The sequence below is a fragment of the Peromyscus maniculatus genome, chromosome 14 (assembly GCF_049852395.1).
Source record: "Peromyscus maniculatus bairdii isolate BWxNUB_F1_BW_parent chromosome 14, HU_Pman_BW_mat_3.1, whole genome shotgun sequence".
Lineage (NCBI taxonomy): Eukaryota > Metazoa > Chordata > Mammalia > Rodentia > Cricetidae > Peromyscus > Peromyscus maniculatus.
Genome location: NC_134865.1, coordinates 83,490,195 through 83,511,509, shown reverse-complemented (window position 1 = coordinate 83,511,509; position 21,315 = coordinate 83,490,195). Strand labels below are relative to the sequence as shown.

Here is a 21,315-nt window from a genome sequence, read left to right as displayed (position 1 = left end):
ATAGGTATGTGTGCCTGTGTAACCCCAACCAAGTCATACCCCATTCCCAGCAGCCCAGAAGTCTCCAGGGACCCTTCCGTCGCTTCCTGCGCAGGAGTCGCCATTCGGCTGCTGTCTTTCCACCCAGCGTTTTGCCTCAGGCTCCACTCAGCTTCCGGCTTCCTAACCCCACCTGCCCCCCCGTTGAACTACAAGCCCTCACTCTGTGGAAGCAACCCTGGGATTCACAAAGGGCTCCTCCTCTGCGGAGGCCTGGGGTTTGTCCTAAGGGATATTCTACATCAACCTTTGCAGGCGCGGAATCCACTAAAAGCGGCGCCCCGCCTGGAAACAACCGTCTACTCCGCACCAGGCCGACACCCTAACGATCAGTCAGGGAGCAGAATCTCTCAACAGTCGAGGCAGGGGACTGCGCATCCCCAGGGGCGCGTGCCCGCGGGGGAGCGCGCGTCCAGCGGCTCCCGGAGCCTTCCGGCAGGTGCCCCGCCCGCGTCTCGCGTGCGCACTCGGGCACAGGGCTCGGTGGCCCCACAGCTCGGACGCGACAACCGAGACCCAGCAGAGCGGCTCCTGGGGCCGCGCTAGGCAGCTGCCTGGCTAGACCACGAGGGTCGGTCCGGAGGCCCGGGAATAGAGCCGAACCCCGGGATCCCGGGCACACACGGCGCGGCTCGGCGCCCCGCCCGGGCTCCTCTGCGCGTGCGCCACCCGCAATCTCGGTTTCGCACTCGGCACCCCGCCCCACACCGTTCCTACGGCGAACCGCAAGGCCCAAAGAGCCGCGGGCCGAGGGCGGGGCGTCGCGCTGAGGTCAGCGCGGCGGCGGTCGGCCCCGCGGTGGTTGGCTGCGCGGCGCTGGCCGCGCCCTGGTTGGCTTGCGGGTCGCGGGCTGGGCGGCCGGCCGGGCTGAGGTCGGGGCTCGGGCGCCGGCCGGGTTTCTGCTGCGCTCGGCTCCGCCGCGGTCCAGGTCGGCGACGGCGCGCGCGAGGGCGCGGCCAGGCGGCTGAGGGCGGGGACGGCGTGCGGGCGTGCGGGCGGCGCCTAGGGGAGGAGACCGGCCCATGGACCCGCGGGGCCCGGTGCCCCAGACTCGGTGCCGCCGGGACGGAGCCCAAGATGTCGGCCTAGGCCCGGCTGCGACGACGAGGACTTTGCGGCTACTGGACGCCGGGGCGCGCGGCCGCTGGGCCGGGGAGTGCTGGCCCTGACGCCGGGGGCGCACGGGCGGCGAGAGGCCGGCGCGTGGGGAGCGGGCCGCGCGGCACCATGTCGGCCAAGGTGCGGCTCAAGAAGCTGGAGCAGCTGCTCCTGGACGGGCCGTGGCGCAACGAGAGCGCCCTGAGCGTGGAGACGCTGCTGGACGTGCTGGTGTGCCTCTACACCGAGTGCAGCCACTCGGCGCTGCGCCGCGACAAGTATGTGGCGGAGTTCCTCGAGTGGGGTGAGTAAGGTGCCGCTCGCCCCTCCGCGCTTCTCGCTCCTCGTACCCGCGCCGGGCCTCCCTGGTCCTGCGCTCCGGAGCCACATCCTCCGTTCGCACTCCCCCCACTCCCGGCCATCGCCCTGGCCGCTTCCTAGACCCACCCTCCGAGTCTGGATATCATTTCCTGCAGCGCTCCCTGGGACATCCGCCCTGCCTCCGCCCGGGACTGGCCTTTGGGGTCCAGAATCGGGCCTGGAGTTACCCCTCCAGCCCTAGCCTCTGCCGGGTGGGAGGGCAGCCCCCGTGTCTTTTGCATCTCCTCAACTCCCGCCCCCGCCGGGTGGGCCTTCCGAGGGCATCGCGTCCCACAGCCCAGCCCCGAGAGCTCCACCCAGGTGACAGCCTGTCCACATCCCCTCGATGTCCAGGGCCTGAGCATCCCCTTCCCTTTAGCACCTCCAAGCGAATTTTAACGTTAAAAGCTTTATTTCAAGTACACCATTCGAGCGCAAGTCGATATTCCTCCCCACCCCCGAATTATAATCGTGTCAGACTCTGGTGATATTGGGGCGGGGGCGGGGAAGCTGGAACTGTCACTTAAAAACTTTTCTTCATCTGACCTTGGTATTGGGTTCATTTAGGGATCGAATGCAGTAATCATGGGGCGAATAACCTATTGTGCTTCATTAGGACAAATACGCGATCGAGTCATTTATTGATAGGAGTTCCCAAGACAGGTTAGAGTATAAGGTGAAACCCTTGCTTCAAACCTCCCTTACGGTCATTTCCCCTCAAGACCCTCAGTTCCTTCACAAGGCCTGACTGAGTAGGAGGAAGTGAAGCTTAGGTACAGGTCAAACTCTGTCCATCTTGCCCTCGGGTTGCTCTCGTCATTGGGCTAGGACTGTGCAGTTTGAACCAGTCATTTCTAATCTTCGGGACTGATAAAGCTGATATTTACATGCGGAGGCCTCCTCCTCTCACAGTGGTTCCCGGCATCTAGAATTCTGTTGAGGACCTAAAGTGCAGTGATCTTTAGAAGGGCTTCTGTCTGGTTGCTTTTGAGCGTGACGTTGCTGCTGCGTGTGCCTTAGAGTAGCTGGAGGAGGGACCCTGCCTCAGGACACTCTGGCGCTTTGTTGTGTGTGGGGCCCCTGCTCTTGGTTACAAAGAGGGCTGAGCCCTTAGTTGAGAGAGGACTGGCTTTCCGGGGACCTTTATCAGTGACATGATTTCCAGTCAGATAATTAACTGACTTCAGAGTTGCTTTGAAAGCGAGGTCTTGAGTGCATGCTGCAATCTGAGACTTCTCAATATTGTATTTGTCATTCTTTTCTGAGCACTGGATCTGGAAATCCGGACAATTCCAGAGTCAGGTTCAGCTGGGTGCATAGCATGTGAGTAATGAGAGGAGACGGCACAGGGAAGGGCTGGTTCACTGATGAGGTGTGGTCCAGGTGTCCTCTGGCCCAGGACGTGCACAGTGCCTGGTGGGGATGGGCCGGAAGGCTGGGTGCTCACTGCTGGGTACTCCAGACTTCCCGGGAGGAAGCTCTTCTCAGCATGTGAAGAGGGCAGATTTTGTAAGATCTGACCTTTCCAAATCTAAACAGAAACTGTGTGCTATAATGTAAGCATGGTTACAAAATTGTGTTTTGGCCCTTGGAAATTGTGATTACAAATAAATTATCCTCTTGGCTCAATTCCTGCAGCGGTGTAAGCTTTTAATTAAGAGCAAACCGGATGGCACACCCTTAATCCCAGCATTTGGGAGGCAGAGGCAGGAAGATGAGGACCTGAAGGTCAAGCCTCAGCTACATTATGCGTTTGAAGCCAGCATGGGCTACCTGAGAGAGACTGTTCTATAAACAATAACAAACACCAAATTAGAGAACAGAATGGCCTATTAAATACAAGGTAGAATTTTATTGAAATAGTACATAGTTTAGAGTGCCATGTACTTCTATGTATATTCCTGTGTGCACTGCTGTAACATTGGTGTGTCGCCAGTACACACGTGTGCAGTCATTGTTTAGGTGTTGGTGACAAGACAAAGAACGGCCTTCCTAACAAGACTGTTCTAGTAGGTACCTAACTTAACAGTGGAGAGGCTTCAGTTCAGGAAGCATACAGCTTGTTGAGATTTGGGGTTCCTCATTCTGCCTGTTTTGGAGTCTGATAACATTGACAGTCCAGAGGGCCAGTCTCTCTCTCCCCACCACACAAGTCTATCTAGTGACAAGTAGATAGGATTCTTGAGACTTGGGAACAGCTGACTTAGCCCTTAAGAAACTTAAGGGAAGCCGGGCGGTGGTGGCGCAGACCTTTAATCCCAGCACTCGGGAGGCAGAGCCAGGCGGATCTCTCTGAGTTTGAGGCCAGCCTGGTCTACAGAGTGAGATCCAGGATAGCCACCAAAAGTACAAAGAGAAACCCTGTCTCGAACAAACCAAAAACCAACCAAACAAAACAACAACAACAAAAAGAAACTTAAGGGAAACCTTTGAGGAAGTTTGGGAAATGAAAGTAATAAAAGTTTTTAAGTTTGAAGATTATTCCTGACTCCATGACCACTGTGTTTGTGTTGGACGAATGGCTGCAGCTTTCACTGTGGGAGTTCGTCTTTACTTTTCCTCTGATTATGTTTATCGTTTGATTGGTTTCCTCTATGAAATTCCGGATGGTAATTAAAGGTTGGAAATACTGCGCTTTGTATGTGTTTCTTTAGACTATTTCTTAAAATTGTAAATTAGGAGCTGTTTGAAGATAGCATATGAAACACTTGAGTTTCCACTGGTACATAGTAACAAATACAAACACCCCAGTGTGCTCTTTTCTCTTCGCTATATAAAGTGTGTTTTCACGTGCTGAGTATTTTTTCAGTTTAGAGTGGTGTTTGAAAGAGCTGTTGTTTGGAATCCCAGCTTGCCCCACACTCATGGGTCTGTGTAGTTTGTAGACCAGGAGAAAGGTGCCATGGCTTCCCAATTCCCTGTTGGGCATCTTCTCTTGCTGTGTGCTGTCTCTTAATAAATAGAACTAATCTTTTTATCCTTCTGGTTGGTTAATTCCTTATAGTTTTTCCTTTTTTCTTCTGCTTTTTTTTCCTTTTGGTTTTCAAGACAGGGTTTCTCTGTGTAGACCAGGCTGGCCTTGAACTCTAAGATCCACCTGCCTCTGCCTCTTGAGTGCTGGGATTAAAGGCGTGCACCACTACACCCAGCAAGCAGTTTTTCATGTATTCAAATACCTACCCCCTCCCATTTTTAATGTATTATGTGCGCCACATATATACAGTTCCCTCAGAGGTCAGAAGAGGGTGTCAAAACCCCTGGGACTGGAGTTAGAGACAGTTGTGAGCTGTCCTGTGAGTACTGGAGTTAAACTGTAATCCTCCAGAAGAGCAGCCAGTGCTCTTAACCTTTGAGTCATCTTTCAAACCCCTTTAAAAGAACCACCAACAACAAAAACCAAGAAAAAACAAAAAAACAAAGCACTTTTTTAAATCTTGTGGCACACAGGGATGTGTACTGTGGTGCGTGTGTGGAGGTCAGAGGGCATCTAGCAGGTGTCCGCTCACTCCAGCAGGAGAGTCCTGGGGATGGACTCAGGTAGTCAAGCTTCAAGGCAGCACTTTTGCTTAAAGCCACTTCACCCATCCCACTCGGTGGCTTCCTCATCAGCAGTGTGACCAGTGTCTCCACGCCTTCATTGAGCTGTGTGGGGATGCCCAGCCCAGTGTGACCAGGCAGCAGCCACCACAGGAAATAAGACCTGATGGTGCAAAGCATCTCAGAATACCTGGTAACTTAAGATTTCTCTGAATAAGATGGAATATAGCTAGTCTTTCTCTGTCCTGTCAGCCAGCTCCCAATTAACAACTCTTTATTAGTTATGAAAGCTAGGCCTTAGCTTGGTTTGTTCCACTAGCTCTTTTAACTTAAATTAACCTGTTTATATTAATCTATGTTTTGCCTCATGGCTTTTTACCTTTCTTTCATTCTGTATGTCCGACACCCTCCATGTCCTATGTCCTCTCTCTCTCTGCCTGGAAGTTCCACCTATACCTCCTGCCTAGCTACTGGCCGTTCAGCTTTTTATTGCACCAATCACAGCAGTACATTTTCACACAGTGTACAAATATCCCACAATAGTGGAACATGAAAAAAAAAAATTTTTTTTCCAAGACAAGATTTCTCTGTGTAGCCCTGGCTGGCCTGGAATTCACTCTGTAGACCAGGCTGGCCTCGAACTCTGAGGTCCACCTGCCCCTGTCTCCCGAGTGCTGGGATTAAAGACTTGCACCCCCACTGCCTGGCTAAAATTGTAATGTTTCTGTCTTTTTGTTTGTTTCTCCCAGTGAAAATATTTTTTTAAAATAAGAGACTTAAGAAACATCTTCTAGTAAGATCCAAATTGGAAGGAAATGCTGGAATCGCATGATAAAAAAACAGGCTAGCATAATTTCAGTTTTGTAAATAGCTCCTTGAAGTGCGTATTGGCTGAGTTCAAGGCGTGAGATAGGATGGTGGAAACAGTTAATCATTAACAGGCAGTCCTGCTTTGTCCCTCCTCACACCACTTCACGGACAGTGGGGCTGTAAAGTGAGCAGGCAGTAGTGTCCATGTTAAATCTTCAAACACACAGAACTGGAGGTGAAGATCGTTCTCAGTCAGGACACCACTGTGGGAGCCACCGACTTGGAAGTTGATGTTGCTTGGAAGTTGATGTTGCGTGGGAAATTGCTTTTCAGCTCAGTACTCAAGTGCAAGTTAGGGAACTGAGCCTACATTGCAGGGCTAGCAGGCAGGTCCTCCCTGCCTCCTGCTTCTGGTCAGCCCCCTGCTGGGGACCCAGGTGCCTAAGTTGCCTATCTGAGTGGGCAAGACTATTTCTTCCAAATAATGGGCTAAGAAGTTCCAGGAGAAAGTATGCTGGGCAGTGGTGGTGCACGACTTTAATCCCAGCACGCAGGAGGCGGAGGCAGGAAGATCTCTCTGAGTTCAAGACCAGCCTGGTCTAGAGTGAGTTCCAGGACAGCCAGAGCTATACAGAGAAACTTGTCTTGAAGAAAGAGGAGAGAGTATTTTTAAATTTTTATCTATTTTATGACTGTGTATATGTGCCACCGTGTGTGGTCAGAGGGCAGCTTGGGGTGAGCTCTCTCCTTCCACTGCTGGATTCTGGGGATCAGCTCAGGTTACTGGGCTTCCTGGGGGAGCACCGGTGCCTGCTGAGCCGCCCCACTGACCCCAGAGAGCGCTCTTGAGACTGATAACATTAATCGGTTCTTGTTATATGAGACTGAACACAGGCTTTACCTTTATTTTTTTGAAAGAATTAAAAACTGGATAGGAATTTGGCTTGGTTGGTGGAGTATTTGCCTAGCCTGTACAAAATCCTGGCTTCAGTCTCTAGTACTGTATATAAACTCGGTGCACTGGTGCCTCCCTGCAAGCTAGTGCTAAGGAGGTAGAGGAAGGAAGGTCAGAATTCAAGGTCATCCTTGGCTACATATCAAGCTCAAGGTCAGCCAGGGCTACATGAGACCCTGGGCCAAAAAAGAAAAACTTTTAAACACTAAAAAGCATAACCACGTAGTCATATCTGAGCCTGTGACAAGACACACCTTGGGTCCTTTTCCACTTTGATGTTTTATTATTTACTTATTTTTTAAAATGTTATTTTGTGTGTGGATGGATGGATACACCTGTGCCACAGTGCCTGTGTGGAAGTTAAAAGATGGTGTGTCAATCTGGGCTCTCTCCTCCCTCAAATGCGCCCTGGGGATTACATATAAGATCATCAGGCTTGGTGGCAAAGCACCTTTACCTACCCTCTGAGCCATCTTGCTGGCCCTTTCTAACTTTTATTTATTTACTCTGAGAGACAGGGTTTTATGTAATCCAGCTGGCCAGGAGTTCTGTGTAGCCAAGGATGACTTTGGACTCTTAACCTCTCTGGTGCTGGGTAACAGACATGGGTCACCATGCCCAGTTCTTACTGGATTCCTAGGGTACTGTATAACAACAGGATCTCAGGAAGTGTGCGTGGGATCTCATTCATGCCTGTCCTTACTGATGAAGATCGAGATAACCATGCTCCTCAGTAGTAAGTGTGATGTACTTAGGACGATTCTCTTTCCTTTTTGGGGAGGGACTGTAGTCCCTTCACAGTAATATTTTTCACAATTTGTTTGGATTTAAAAATCTACCAGAAAAAGCTGGGCAGGGTGGTGCATGCCTTAAATCCTAGTGTTCTGGAGGCAGAGCCAGGTGGATCTCTGAGTTTGAGGCCAGCCTGGTCTACAGAGCTAGATCCAGGACAGGCACCAAACAAACTACCAGAAAAACCTTGTATGTGCAAACAGAATAGATACTACCTATGAGGTATAGGTCATTCCTTTAAGTTTGACATACACTCCTTTCATGACAGGGTTTCTCTGTGTAGTTTTGGTGCCTGTCCTGGAACTCGCTCTGTAGACCCGGCTGGCCTCGAACTCACAGAGATCCGTCTGGCTCTGCCTCCCGAGTGCTGGGATTAAAGGCGTTCGCCACCACTGCCCAGCTAAAATTAATCTTTTAAAAGTCTTTTTTAGGGGCTGGAGAGATGGCTCAGAGGTTAAGAGCACTGGCTGATCTTCCAAAGGTCCTGAGTTCAATTCCCTGCACCATATGATAGCTCACACCTACCTATAGCTATAATACCATGGGGGTCTGATGCTTTCTCTCTTCTGGTGTACAGAGGCATATGCAGGCATAACACCATACACATAAAATACGTAAATAAATGAATTTAAAATTCTTTTTAATGTGCTCTTTGACCAGTAAGATGGCTTGCTGGTGCCACTGTCTGGCTAAGTTTGACTTTAATCAGTCTGCGTTGACAGTTAGGTTTTGGTTGATTTCATTGGTTGGTGGTTGATTTCATTGGTTGTTTTTAGATGAACGTTGTCCAAAAAAAGATTATAGAGAACTTTGGATCGTTTTTTTTTTTTTGCTGTTCTTAGGAAGGTGTTAAAAATTCAGAAATTTTGAGTTATTTCATTCAAATTCTGCCCTGCACTGGAGCCTCGTTGGAGAACTTGTGACACTTCTCCCTCATGGGTGATTTCTAACGTCATCGAACCCATGATTCCTGTAGTCCCAGAATGGGAATTTTGAGACACTGGGGCCTGCCCCATTCCATGCTCCTCTCCCTTGAGTAAACCAGTTGTAAACATTCCCTTTAATTCTGAGGCAGTGTCTAGCCCCGCCTGACTCTCTCAGGACCACAGTCATCCTTGGGCCTCCTGGTTGCTCGTTGGTTTTTGGCTTTTTCTTTGGGTTCCCCTTGGCACTGGCCTGGATAAAGTTCTTGACCCTGGACGTAAGTGGGTGCTCTTCCCTGCATTCAGGGCCTCCGTAGGACCCTAAGTGTGTGCTCTTTCTTCCAGCGTTCTGCTATCCATTTCGTTACGATTTCTTCTAGAAGCTTCATTTCGTTATTTCTCCTAGAAGCTCCCGCAGTGCTTCAGGATGTTGCCTTATAACATTGTCTGAAACCCAGGTCAGCGTGAGAGTTTAAGAGACTCAAGAAGATCCGTGGAATCCTAGTCTTAGAAGTTAAGGTTAACATTTCTGTTAAAAACACCTGAGAGTGATTTTCTTTATATTAAATTTTCCTTTATTAGTGTGGTACATTCACATAAAGCCAAGTAGAGCTATGGAATTCGAACATAATCCAGCAGCTCCTTGACTACCTTTGCCTCGGATTCTTTTGTCTCCTCTTTCTGCTTATCAGTTGGAATCACACTACACTGCCAGCCGAGGAGAGGAGCCAAGGCTGTGTCCACTGTCACAGAAAACTGGGATGTTGTGGTCCAGGCTGGTAGGACACCTTGTTCTTAGAAGTGACCAGGGGCTGGAGAGATGGCTCAGTGGCTAAGAGCACTGCCTCTCTTCCAGAGGACCTGGGTTCAGTTCCAAGCATCCAAGGTGGCCGATAACCACCTGTAGGTCTAGTTGCAGAGGATCTGATGCCCTCTTCTGGCCTCTGAGGGTACCACCACGTGTGTGATATGCAAATACTCATGCAGACAAAATACCCGTACACATTAAAAAAAAAGTGTGGGGCTTTGGGCTGCTCCTACTTACAGCTCACCTGTCAGCAGTGGCCAGCCCTTCCAGGTCTCAGGCAGCAGGTGGGGGTTACTATGGAAACCCTTGGCTGTCTGTGGCCACTTATTCAGCATCCCTGGTTCACTTCCTCCCGTACAGCAGGCTTGTGTGGTCCTCCCACTTCCCTTTGAGTATCACCGGCCTCTTCCAGTGTCTCCTCACTCCTCTGCGTCCGTGTCCTCCACTGCCCTGGAGACAGGCTTTTCTGTCTCTCTCCAAACACTGCTTTGTAATCTGGCTTAGGTTGCTCTTCAGTGTTGCCATTCTTACCAATAAGTGAACCTGTCACAGCTAACCCATAAAGAGGACGGTTAATTTGGGTGTCCTTACTAAGACAGGGGAGATTTTTATGTGATTGGAGTGAATTATTTGCCTTTAGCTTGAGTTTCAGTGAACAGACCTGAATTTCATACTAGGTTTTTATTTTATTTATTTACTAGAAACAGGATCCCACTATGTAGTCCTGGCTGTCCCTGAGCTGGCTGTGGAGACCAGGCTGGCCTTGAACTCACAGAGCTCCTCCTGCCTCTGCCTCCTGAGTGCTGGGACTAAAGGCGTGGGCCCCCATGCCTGGCTTCATACTAGGTTTGTAAGTGGAACATGAGTGTAGTCACATGCAGTCTGTCATTGTTGTTTTCTCTAGAACCTTCCAGGTTTTCTGCTTCATTGTGGGATGTTCTGTAGGTTACAGCTGAGCTGCTGTCCATAGATCCTTTTCATCTTTATTGGACTCTTTCTCTTTTGGAGGTGGGGGTGGGGGGAGCTTTGAGATTGGCGTGGAACTTGGGGCCTCTGCCCGGGCTGGCCTCAGCCTCACCCTCTCCTGTGCTTGCCTCTTGAGTGCTGTTTGCCACACCTGGCTGTCGTGGGGACTTTGTTTCTCTCCTCCATCATTTCAGTCCCTTCTGGATTCATCACAGGTAAATGTTTGAGGCCTGATCTGCCTAAAAATGCCCTTCCCCTCCCGACTGGGATCCCAGTTTGCCTGGATGTTGGGTGCTAGGTTGGAAAGGATTTCCCTGAGCAGTTTGAAGAATTCTGTTGCTCGTAATGAGACGTCCAGGACCACTGAGGTTCTGTGGCCTTCATGTGATGTTTGGATCTGGAGGCACAGACATTTTCTTTTTTCATTCTTGTTTCTCTGCATGGTATATGTGTGTGTGTGTGTGTGTGTGTGTGTGTGTGTGTGTGTGTGTGTGTATGCCTGTGTGTGTGGGGGGGTGTGCATATGTGAGTACTCTCCTGTGTAGAGGCCACAGGTAAACATAGGGTGTCTCTTTCTGTTGTTCTCTACCTTATTTTTTGAAACAGTGTCTTTACTGAACCTGGAACTCACAGACTGCTAGACTAGCTGGCTAGCGAGCTCTAGTGTTACACCTGTGTCCACTCTCCTGGTGCTGGGGTTAAGGACTGTGTCATGCCAGTTTTTACATGGGTGCTGGGGTCTGAACACAGATCCGCCGTGCTTGCACAGCCTGCACTCTACCCACTGAGCCCTCTCCATCCCCCCTCCCCTCCCCCCTCCTCCCTTCCCTTCCTCCCTCCCTCTCTTCCTAAGATGGGTCTCACTGTGTTACCCAGGCTGCCCATGGATTGGTATCCTCCCCTACAGCTCTGGGGTCACATTCTCCCTAGTTTCAGGAGTTGTCTCTGAGTTCCTGTTTTCCTGTCCTTGCTTTGGTCTGTGGGAAGGCTCTTTTCCCACATCTGGTGGTTTGGACTGTCTTTCTGTACTCGCATATTTGACTGGAACTCTGTATCACTGGCAAACTTGAAGCCTTGTCTCATCTTTAAGAGATAGGATGTGGGGGCTGGAGAGATGCTCAATATACAGAGCACTTCTTGTTCTTCTAGAGGACTCCAGTGTGGTTCCCAGCATCTGCCTAGGGTAACTCACAAGTGCCTGTAACTCCAGCTCCAAGGGATCTGTCGTTCTTTTCTGGCCTATTTGGACACCTGTACACTTTGTGGCATGTTCTCATACAGACACATGTAAACACTCCCCTTCCCCCCAGGGTTTCTCTGTATAACAACCCTGGCTGTTCTGAAACTTTGTAGACCAAGCTGGCCTTGAATTTACAGAGATCCTGCTTCTGCCTCCCCAAGTACTGGGATTAAAGGCTTGTGCCACCACACCCAACCCACAAAACATCTGAAAGAAAGACAGACAGACAGACAGACAGCTGATAAGGCCCTGTCAGTGTGATTGGCAGTGCCAGAACTTAGTAGTTTGGTAACATACTTTTCTCTTGGTCTTGAGAGTTTCCTCAGTGAGAAGCATGTATGGCCTCCTCAGTTTGTCTCTCAGGCTCTGTCCCTGTGAAGCTTGCATGTTCTGATTGGGGTGGAGTCTTCTGACTGTAGGTAAAAGGTGTGCTGTGTTTTGTGGTCCTGCACATGGGGCCATGGAGTCCTTGTGCTTACTCTTTCCTTCGATTTGGATAGATTGCTGCTTCCGTTTTTTTTATGCTCATTCATTTTCTTGAAAGGACCCAGGTTGAGTAAGAGGAGAGAATGGAAGTGAGGGGTCAGACCTGCACTGAGGACAGAGATGGGCTAGAGAGGGATGAAGGGTGGAGGGACACCAGGCGGTGGTGTTGAAAGTCTGAAGGGTGCCTGACAGTTCCTGTTTCCAAGAAGGGGGCTCCGTGTTAAGGGTGCCGTTTGTGCCACAGCAGCCGTGTGTATAAACTGTCTTGAGATGACATGGAGCAGAGTTCGTCTAGTGCCTGAGCTGCTGCTGTGTAGGAAGAAATCACTTGGAAATAAACAAAAGGGTAACAAGAAAATTCTCATCACTAGAACCTCTTTAAAAACATAAAAACAGCTGGGCGGTGGTGGCGCACGCCTTTAATCCCAGCACTCGGGAGGCAGAGGCAGGCGGGTCTCTGTGAGTTCGAGGCCAGCCTTGGCTACCAAGTGAGTTCCAGGAAAGGTGCAAAGCTACACAGAGAAACCCTGTCTCGGGAAAAAACAAAAACAAAAGCAAAAAAAAAAAAAAAAAAACCCATAAAAACAGCCTGGGTGGCGGCGGCGGCGGCGGCGGCGGCGGCGGCGGCGGCGGCGGCGGCGGCGGCGGCGGCGGCGGCGGCGGCAGCGGCGGCGGCGGCGGCGGCGGCGGCGGCGGCGGCGGCGGCGGCGGCGGCGGCGGCGGCGGCGGCGGCGGCGGCGGCGGCGGCACACGCCTTTAATCCTAGCACTCAGGAGGCAGAGGCAGGTGGGTCTCTGGGTTCAAGGCCAGCCTGGTCTACAGAGTGAGATCCAGGACAGTAAGGACTAAACAGAAAAATTCTGTCTTGAAAAACAACAACAACCAAAAAAAAAAACAAAAACAAAGAGGAGGGGAGGGGGAGGAGAAATCCAAAGGTCAGCAGTCTCCCTCACCTACAGCCCACTGTTTGCAAGGCTGTTGCTCTGCTGCACGTCACCCATGACAGTACAAGAAGGAGTTGACACAGTTGACCCTGCCATTCTGTTTGAGAAATGAAATCTGCAAGCTGAGTGTATTTAGTATATACCACACCTTTAGTCCAAAGACCCTTTTGTGTTGATTGTTTGCTATTGAGAAAGATGCTGATTTCATAACTGGTGGATAGCTAGCAGTCCTTAAAGTAATTTCCTTTTATTTTATTTTTTAGACAGGGTCTCACTGTGTAGCCTTTGCTGGCCTGAGACTCACCATATAGTTCTGGCTGCCTCTACTACAAACATCCGCCTGCTTCGGCCTCCCAGTGCTGGGATTTAAGAGCCACCATACCCTCCTTAAAGCTGAGTCACACATGGATGTTTTTTAACCCAAAGTATTTGAAGTCAGGTTGTTGAAGTCTTTTAAGTACATGAAGAAAGCAGCTTTCTGGTGTACATTTACAATCCGTGTCGAGGAAACGTGGAAATGTGCTGTGTGAGCCGCAGGTGGGTGTTGCTGGGAGGGGGCTGGTTCAGCCTTTTCTGGTTAGTTAAGGCATCGGGGAGAGCATTGGATTGTAAATATAGATGGTGTTTGAGAGATTTCTCAAACCAGGCACCAGAATAACTTTATATGACCAAAATGATAAACCCAGATACATTCCCTTCATAATAAATATTTCGTTTTTTTTTTAGAAAGCAACGTTTATGTTCATGAAGTTTAGATAGCCCTTGTGAAATATTTTAAGAGGATTTTCAATTAAAACTACAAGTCTGTTATAATAAGTAAGAGAAATTTAAATTGAGTTATATAGGTGGTTGTTTATTTTAGTGGAAAAAGTTTCTTCCTTTTCTTCATGAGTGTGTGTGTAGGTTGTGTATGTGTTTGAAATAGGGTCTCTTGTGCACCTAGGCTGCCCTACAAAGATCCTGCCTCAGCTTCCCCAGTGCTGGGATCACAGGCTTGTGTCACTTGTAATGCCTGGATCCTTAGTAACAGGTTTTCTGTTTTGTTTTGTTTTGTTTTTTAAGGTATAGCTGTGCACGCCTTATCTGTTTAAATTTTATAATTCAACTTGGTGAGGTGTCTTGGTGGATGAAGTGCATAGGGGCCTGAGTTGGTATGCTAGTACCCTCCCTCCTCCCCCTCTCCCTCCCTCCGAAGCTGGGTGGGGTGGTTCACATCTCTAATTGCAGAGCTGGGAGATGGAAATCGGAGGATTGGGAGGCTGGTGTGGGGACACCTGATGGCTAGCTAGCCAAGCCAGATTGTTGAGCCCCAGGTTGTAAGAGACCCCTGCCTCGGGAAATAAAGTGGAGAGGGAGCATGTGAGGTGTGACACCTGACCCTTGGCTGCCACTTGCTCACACATGGGGTTCATGCACCTGGTTATACATTGCACACCACACACACACACACACACACACACACACACACACACCACAAGCATACACCAGAAAACCCAAACAACCCCAAGTGTACAGCTCAGTGGTGTCTTAGTTGTGCCCCTGAGAGCGTCTCTGCCTCACAGGGAAATTCTGCATGAGCCCACGCCCCCAGCGGGTGTCCTGCCACCTCAGCCCCAAGGTCACTGACCTTACACGTTTGCGATGCTATACTGTAGTCATCCCCGCACCCAGGCACACCTTACTCTGTGTCTCAGGCTATTAAACTCATGGTGAACCTCCTGCCTCATCCACCCCGGCTTGCCTAGCTCTTTCACTGGCGTGTTTTCAGGGTTCCTCCCATAATCTTCCTTCCTCTCCATCATACAGTGAATCTACAGTTTATTCATCAATTGATGGACATTTGGGTTTCTATCGGGTTCTATTGACTATTAGGAGTAATATTATTATAATACTAGTATACAGTTCTTGTGGACATGTGTTTCTGTTTCTCTTGGGTTGTGGGCTGGCAGCTCTGTTTTTGGTGTTTTGAGGAACGACCAGATTGTTCTCCGCGGCAGTTGCCAGCAGCACAGGCCTGCCCCAGTCCATATTCTCCTGTGTGCGTGTGTCTGACTCTGTTCTGCTTATTGGCAAGGACAGGTCCTCACTCTTGACTTGATGTGCATCTCATCAGTGGCTCGTGATGTTGAACACCTTTTCCTCTGTCTGTTGACAGTCTGTCTGTCTGTCTGTCTCTTGTTTTGTTTTGTTTTTTTCGAGACAAAGTTTCTCCGTGTATTTTTGGAGCCTGTCCTGGAGCTCGCTCTGTAGACCAGGCTGGCCTCGAACTCACACAGATCCACCTGCCTCTGCCTTTGGTGTGGGCTACCACCGCCTAGCCTGTCTCTTTTTTTAATAATCAGATTCTTTGCGTATTTAAAACTGAGTCAGTTTTCTCTTCATTTTTGAGTCATTTATAGGATACATCACATATCAAACACATCTCAGTCTCTGGAGCTGCAATCTGCTGTCTCCACGGTATCTTTTGAAGCACAACGGTTAATTTTGATGAAGTCCAGTTTATTTTTTCTTTAGTTGCTTCTGATTTCTTCACAGCTAAGAAGTCATTGCCAAATCTAAGGTCACCTGTTCTTGCTTCTCTCTCCTCCCCCTTCTTTCCTCCCCTCCCCCTTCTCCTCTCCCCCTTCTCTTCTCTCCTCCCCCTTCTCCTCTCCCCCTTCTCTTCTCTCCTCCCCCTTCTCTCCTCCCCCTTCTTTCTTCTCTTCTCCTCCTCTCCTTCTCCCCCTTTCTTCCCTTTCCTTGGTTGGTTAGTTTGTTTTCAGGCATGGTCTCCTTATGTAGCTCCAGCTGGCTGTGAACTCAATTCTGCACCAGCCTTCTTTTGTTGTTTTTGAGACAGGGTCTCTCTGTGTAGCCATGGTTATCCTGAGACTCACTTTGTAAACCAGGCTGGCCTCGAACTCAGAGAAAGATCCACCTGCCTCTGCTTCCTGAGTGCTGGGACTCAAGTTGTACACCACCATACCTGCCCTATGCACCACCCTTCTGAGGATGGAACTGCACACCTACACCACTGTGCTCAGTGTCTCTTGTGAACTCACAATCCTCCTGCCTCAGCCTGCTGAGGCTGGAGTTACACACCTTCTCCACTGTGCTCAGTGTCTCTTGTGAACTCACAATCCTGTGTCAGCCTGCTGCGGCTGGAGTGAGACCTGACAACTATGCCCAGACTGCTGTTTGTTTGTTTGTTTGTTTGTTTGTTTTTAAGACAAGTATAGTTTTAGCATTTATATGTTGGTTCGTTTGCGTGTAAATATCCAATTCAACCATTTGTTGAAGAATCTAGTTTCCTCCATTGGATGACTGTGGGTGTTTTGAATGCAGAGCACTCCCGTGTTCTCATGTGTTTGAATATTTGGTCCTCAGCTAGTGCCGATGTTTTTGGAGGTTGTAGAGTCTCAAGGAGCTGGTCCCTTTTTTCCCCGGCTGCCACAGGGTGCAATGTAACTAGCCACCCGCTCTGCATGGTGACTGTATCCTCTCAAACTGCAGGTCAGAAGAAATCCTTCCTCCCATGAGACCTTTCAGGTGTTGTGCCCAGCCATGGGGAAAGGTAAATCATTTGTAAATGTGTGGGTTTATTTACACATTCCAGTTATCCCTTTGTTCTTGACACCAGTTATCACGGTGTCTTGATGATTACTGTTGCTATATGGTCAGGTGTTGAGTACTCCAGCTTTGTTCTTTCTAAGATGGTTTTGGCTACTGGGGGTTCCCTAGGTTCCCTGTGCATTTTCTCTTCACTTTGTTGCTGCTGAGAGCCTCATAGGGACTGGGATAGACCGCATTGTCTGCCGGGAGTACTGCTGCCCCAAGGGTGGTGAGGTCCTCTTTTCATGAGCACCCATCCTCCTGGTCACGTAGATTGGCAGTATTCTGTGTTCTTTTCTGTATAGCAAAACATATAATGTAAAACCTGTCATTCTAACTATTAAATGTCCAATTCAGCAATTTTTTTTTTGCAATTCAAGATTTCTTTCCCACACCATTGTAAATGGGAATTGTTTTCTCAACATCATTTTTAATTGTTCATTGGAAATATATCAAAAGACAGTTTCTTTGTGTATATTGATCCTGAGTCCTGCAAATTGCTGAATGAATTCCCTTATTCAAGTAGTTTTTGTGGTGCTGGAGTTGGAATGTAGGTATTTTTTTTTTTTTCAGTTTTTAGAATTTATTTTACGGAGTTGTGAAATAGAGGCAGAGGCAGGGGGGATCTATGTTCAAAGCCAGTATGATCTACACAGTGAGACCCTGTCTCAAAAAACAAACCAAAAGGCCAGATGTGACGGCACACATCTTAAGTTCCAGCACTCAGGAGGCAGAGGTAGGTGGATCTCTGTGAGTTTGAGGCCAGTCTGGTCTACATAGTGAGTTCCAGGACAGCCAAGTCTAAATAAAGAGACCCTGTCTCAAGCAACAATTAAAAATTATAATTAAAAAAATTTGATTTTTATGTGTATGAATGCTTTGCCTGCATACATAATGTACCATGTGCATGCAGTGCTCATGGAGACCAGAAGAGGGCATCAGATCACCCAGGACAGGAGCTGCAGACAGTTATGAGCTGCTATTTGGGTGCTGGGAACTGAACCCTGGTCCTTTGGAAGAGCAATTTGTGCGTTTAACTACCAAGCCGTCTTTCTAGTCCCCAGTTGTAGCTGGAAGTTTTCCTGTCCTGACCACCCACCCCCCATCCTGGCAGCTGCTCCCAGTTTACCACACAGAGATTTAATATTATTTACAAATGCTCGGCTGATGGCTCAGGCTTGTTACTAGCTAACTCTTACATTTAAATTGACCCATATTTCTAGTTATGCTTTGCTACACGGCTCAGGGCTTGTCACCTCATTTTTCTATGTCCTGCTTGCTCAGCAGCTGCTGGTGTCTCCTTCTCTCCACCCCTCTTCATCCTGGTATCCTCTGTTTGATTGTCCCACCTAACTATATCCTGCCTTGGTATAGGCAAATCAGCTTCTTTATTAACCAGTGAGAGTAATACATACTCACTGTGTACAGGAGGATTATTCCATAGCACCCGGTGCTAAGAATTTTTTTTTTTTTTTTTTTTTTTTTTTTTGGTTTTTCGAGACAGGGTTTCTCTGTGTAGCTTTGCGCCTTTCCTGGGACTCACTTGGTAGTCCAGGCTGGCCTCGAACTCACAGAGATCCACCTGGCTCTGCCTCCCGAGTGCTGGGATTAAAGGCGTGCGCCACCACCGCCCGGCAAGAATTTTAAATCTGTAAAATGAGGCTGGGTTTGCTGGCACAAGCTCTGGGCCAGCTTGGTCTGTGTAGTGTAGTGAGACCTTCATTGAGAAACAAAGCAAAACAACACACACACACACACACACACACACACACACACACACACACACACACAAACCCCAACTACCCCAAATTAAATATAGAGGAGCCGGGTGGTGGCGCACGCCTTTAATCCCAGCACTCAGGAGGCAGAGGCAGGAGGATCTCTGTGAGTTAGAGGCCAGCCTGGTCTACAGAGTGAGATCCAGGACAGTCAAGGCTACATAAGGAAACTCTGTCTTGAAAAACCATAATAATAAAAACAACAACAATAGCAACAGTAATACATTTTTGAAGTAATTGTAGCTGAGTGTGGCTGAGGCATGAGTTTGAGGCCATGGTAAGACTTCCCCTAAAGACGAAGCAAAACAAAACTGAGGTGATTGTAAGTAGAAGTGACCTTGAGTAGAGCAAGGGTAACGTCCGTCCGTCTGTCCGCTTGTACCGTTACTGCCGTTCACTCCTGATCTGGGTCTCCAGTTTGGGTTTAGCGATGAAGAGCACAGTGGCCAGAGTTAGTGTCTCTGATTCAGTCTGCCGTGTTGTTGTAGGTGTGTTTGCTGTTGCTCTTTTCTGTGCTCTTCAGACCTTTCTCACTTCCTCTTCCCTAGTAGATTTCACAGATGATCCAGTCACCAGTCTGTGGTTTAGGACTACCTTGTACTAAGCATCAACAGTATTGGAGCAGAGGTCACGGAAACTTAGGCAAGTACTGTTGTCGAAAGGATTGTTTATTTGTTTATTTTTGTGTCGAGGAGGAGAATGGGGACTTGCTTTGTTGCCCAGGCTGGACTTGAACTTGGAGATGAAAGTGATCTTTCTATCTCAACCTTCCAAAGCTGGGACTATAGTTACCTGTTGATCTGCCTACCTTTACTTACGTGTGCATGTGTGCATGTGTGTGTGGGGGGGGCACTCGCGTGCCTTGGTGTGCATGTGAAAATCAGAGGGCAAGAAGCCAGAGCTGGTTCCCCTTTGACCATCAGGGAACTTTTTTTTTTTTTTTAAGATTTATTTATTTATTATGTATACAGTGTTCTGCCCGCAGATTTCATTATAGGTGGTTGCGAGCCACCATGTGGTTGCTGGGAATTGAACTCAGGACCTCTGGAAGAGCAGCCAGTGCTCTTAACCTCTGAGCCATTGCTCCAGCCCTCATGGGAACTCTTAACTCAGGTCCTCAGGCTAAGTGACAGGTCCCTTTACCATGGAGCCATCTTGCTGACCCCGCTTTATTTTTTAAATTATGAAAATAATGTGAACTCATGGCTACATAAACTTAAATAGTGCAAAATAAAATATATTCCATAAAAAGCATCTCTTTCCTTACTTGTATCTTTTTTTACCTTTTAGATTTTAAACAGTTTCTCTTAGAGTTAAATATTATGTTTAAGTGTTTTAAATATTAAAATATATTCATTGTCTTTTGAGTTGTGAGCCTAGCCTTGACTGGCTGAGCCATCTCTCCAGCCCGTTAAAATCCCTTTCTGTTCATAGTCAAGACTTCCGTGAGCAGCTGATGCTGGTGTATGGTGGTGTGTACGTTGAGAGGATTTGGCTTTTGCCTGTGAATGCCTTTGTTGTTGTGTTACTGTGCATGGTGCTGTTGACTCGTTCACTCCAGAATCAAACACGAAGTGCCATTTTATGTTCTGATGATGTAGTGAGCCTGTTAGGTTTATGCTTTGTTTGAAGACTAGGACTTAAAATTTATTGCACTATTATTTAAAAACTTTTATTTTGTGTGTGGTTGTTGCCTGTGTGTACCTGGTGCCTGCAGAAGCCGGAGTGCATCCGACCCCACAGAACTGGTGTTAGTTACACAGTTATGAATGTCCGTGTGGGTGCCGAGGACTGAGCTCAAGGCCCGGAAGAGCTGCAGGTGCTCTTAACCACCAGACCATCTCTCCAGCCCGGTTTATCTGTGTGTTTGTGTGTGTGTGTGGGGGGGTGGCACACATGCCACAGTTCTTTTCTTCCTTCCTTCGTGGTTCTGGGCATTAAAGGACAAGTTTGTCCGGGGGCAGAGCCATCTCTCCAATCCTGATTTTTTTTTTTAAATTTGAGACAGGATCTCACTATGTAGTCCTGGCCATCCTGGAGCTCGGTAGTTGACCAGGCTTGCCTCTGCCTCTGGAATGGTGGAGTTAAAAAGCTGATTTTGATAATTTTCTCTTAGAAACATCATCCACTTTCTCAGTAATTTCTGGTTTATTAACATGAATTGTCTAAGAATTACTAAATTTGATCTTTATACCTTTTCATTTTTATTTGAGTTAGAGGACTTAATTAGTTTATGACATTTATGTTGTGTGACTACAGTGATTCAGGGATGGAGATGTTGGGAAGGTACTCTACCACAGACTGTATCCTTAGCTGTGACGTCTTTATGTTGGTTTAAAGAATCGAAAACCAGGCCGGGTGGTGGTGGCACAGGCCTTTAATCCCAGCACTCCAGAGGCAGAGCCAGGCGGATCTCTGTGAGTTCGAGGCCAGCCTGGTCTGCAAGTGAGATCCAGGAAAGGCACCAAAGCTACACAGAGAAACCCTGTCTCGAAAAACCAAAAAAAAAAAAAAAAAAAAAAGAATTAAAAACCAGTGACAAACTTTTCTGGCTGAGTCATCCATTATAAGCCCTTGTCCTGTGAACGCGTCCAGTGAGAGTGCAGGCCCATGGACGTCCTTGAGCAGGTGAGTGGGCGTGGGCTGTGGTTCAGGTGTGATGTGGACTGCCCCTCCCCTGACTCTGGTGTTCTTCACGCCGCTGCGTCCCACTCACCCACCACTACTCTCTTGTGCTCACCCCTTTTTCTTGGATTCTGTTTTTTTATATTTTTCTAGGGTCCTCATGGGTGTGTGTATATGTCTATACACACAGTGTATGCATGCATTGCACATGTATGTGTACCTATAACTAACACTTGGGTTTTCCCCCTCTGAGGATTGAGATGTCTTCTGTTCGCAGCTGACTTAGAGTGAACATGGAACTAGGGGAGACTAGATAACATCTAGAGACCCTGCTTGGTGGTCATGTGGTTGCCGGGGAGGGTG

The 21,315-nt window shown here is 48.5% G+C and overlaps 1 protein-coding gene across 2 annotated transcripts in view; it reads left to right on the top strand.

The window, feature by feature from the left end:
* Window positions 1–1,144: 1,144 nt before the first annotated feature.
* The window catches only part of Cdc42bpb (CDC42 binding protein kinase beta), a 99,108-nt gene continuing 78,937 nt past the window's right edge, over window positions 1,145–21,315 (top strand). The window contains exon 1 of one of the 2 annotated variants that reach the window (XM_042261208.2): window positions 1,145–1,441. In XM_042261208.2, the coding sequence (XP_042117142.1) occupies window positions 1,267–1,441 (175 nt within the window). In that variant the 5' untranslated portion in view covers window positions 1,145–1,266. The remainder of the gene's footprint in view (window positions 1,442–21,315) is intronic. The other variant, XM_042261209.2, reaches the window with a different exon arrangement.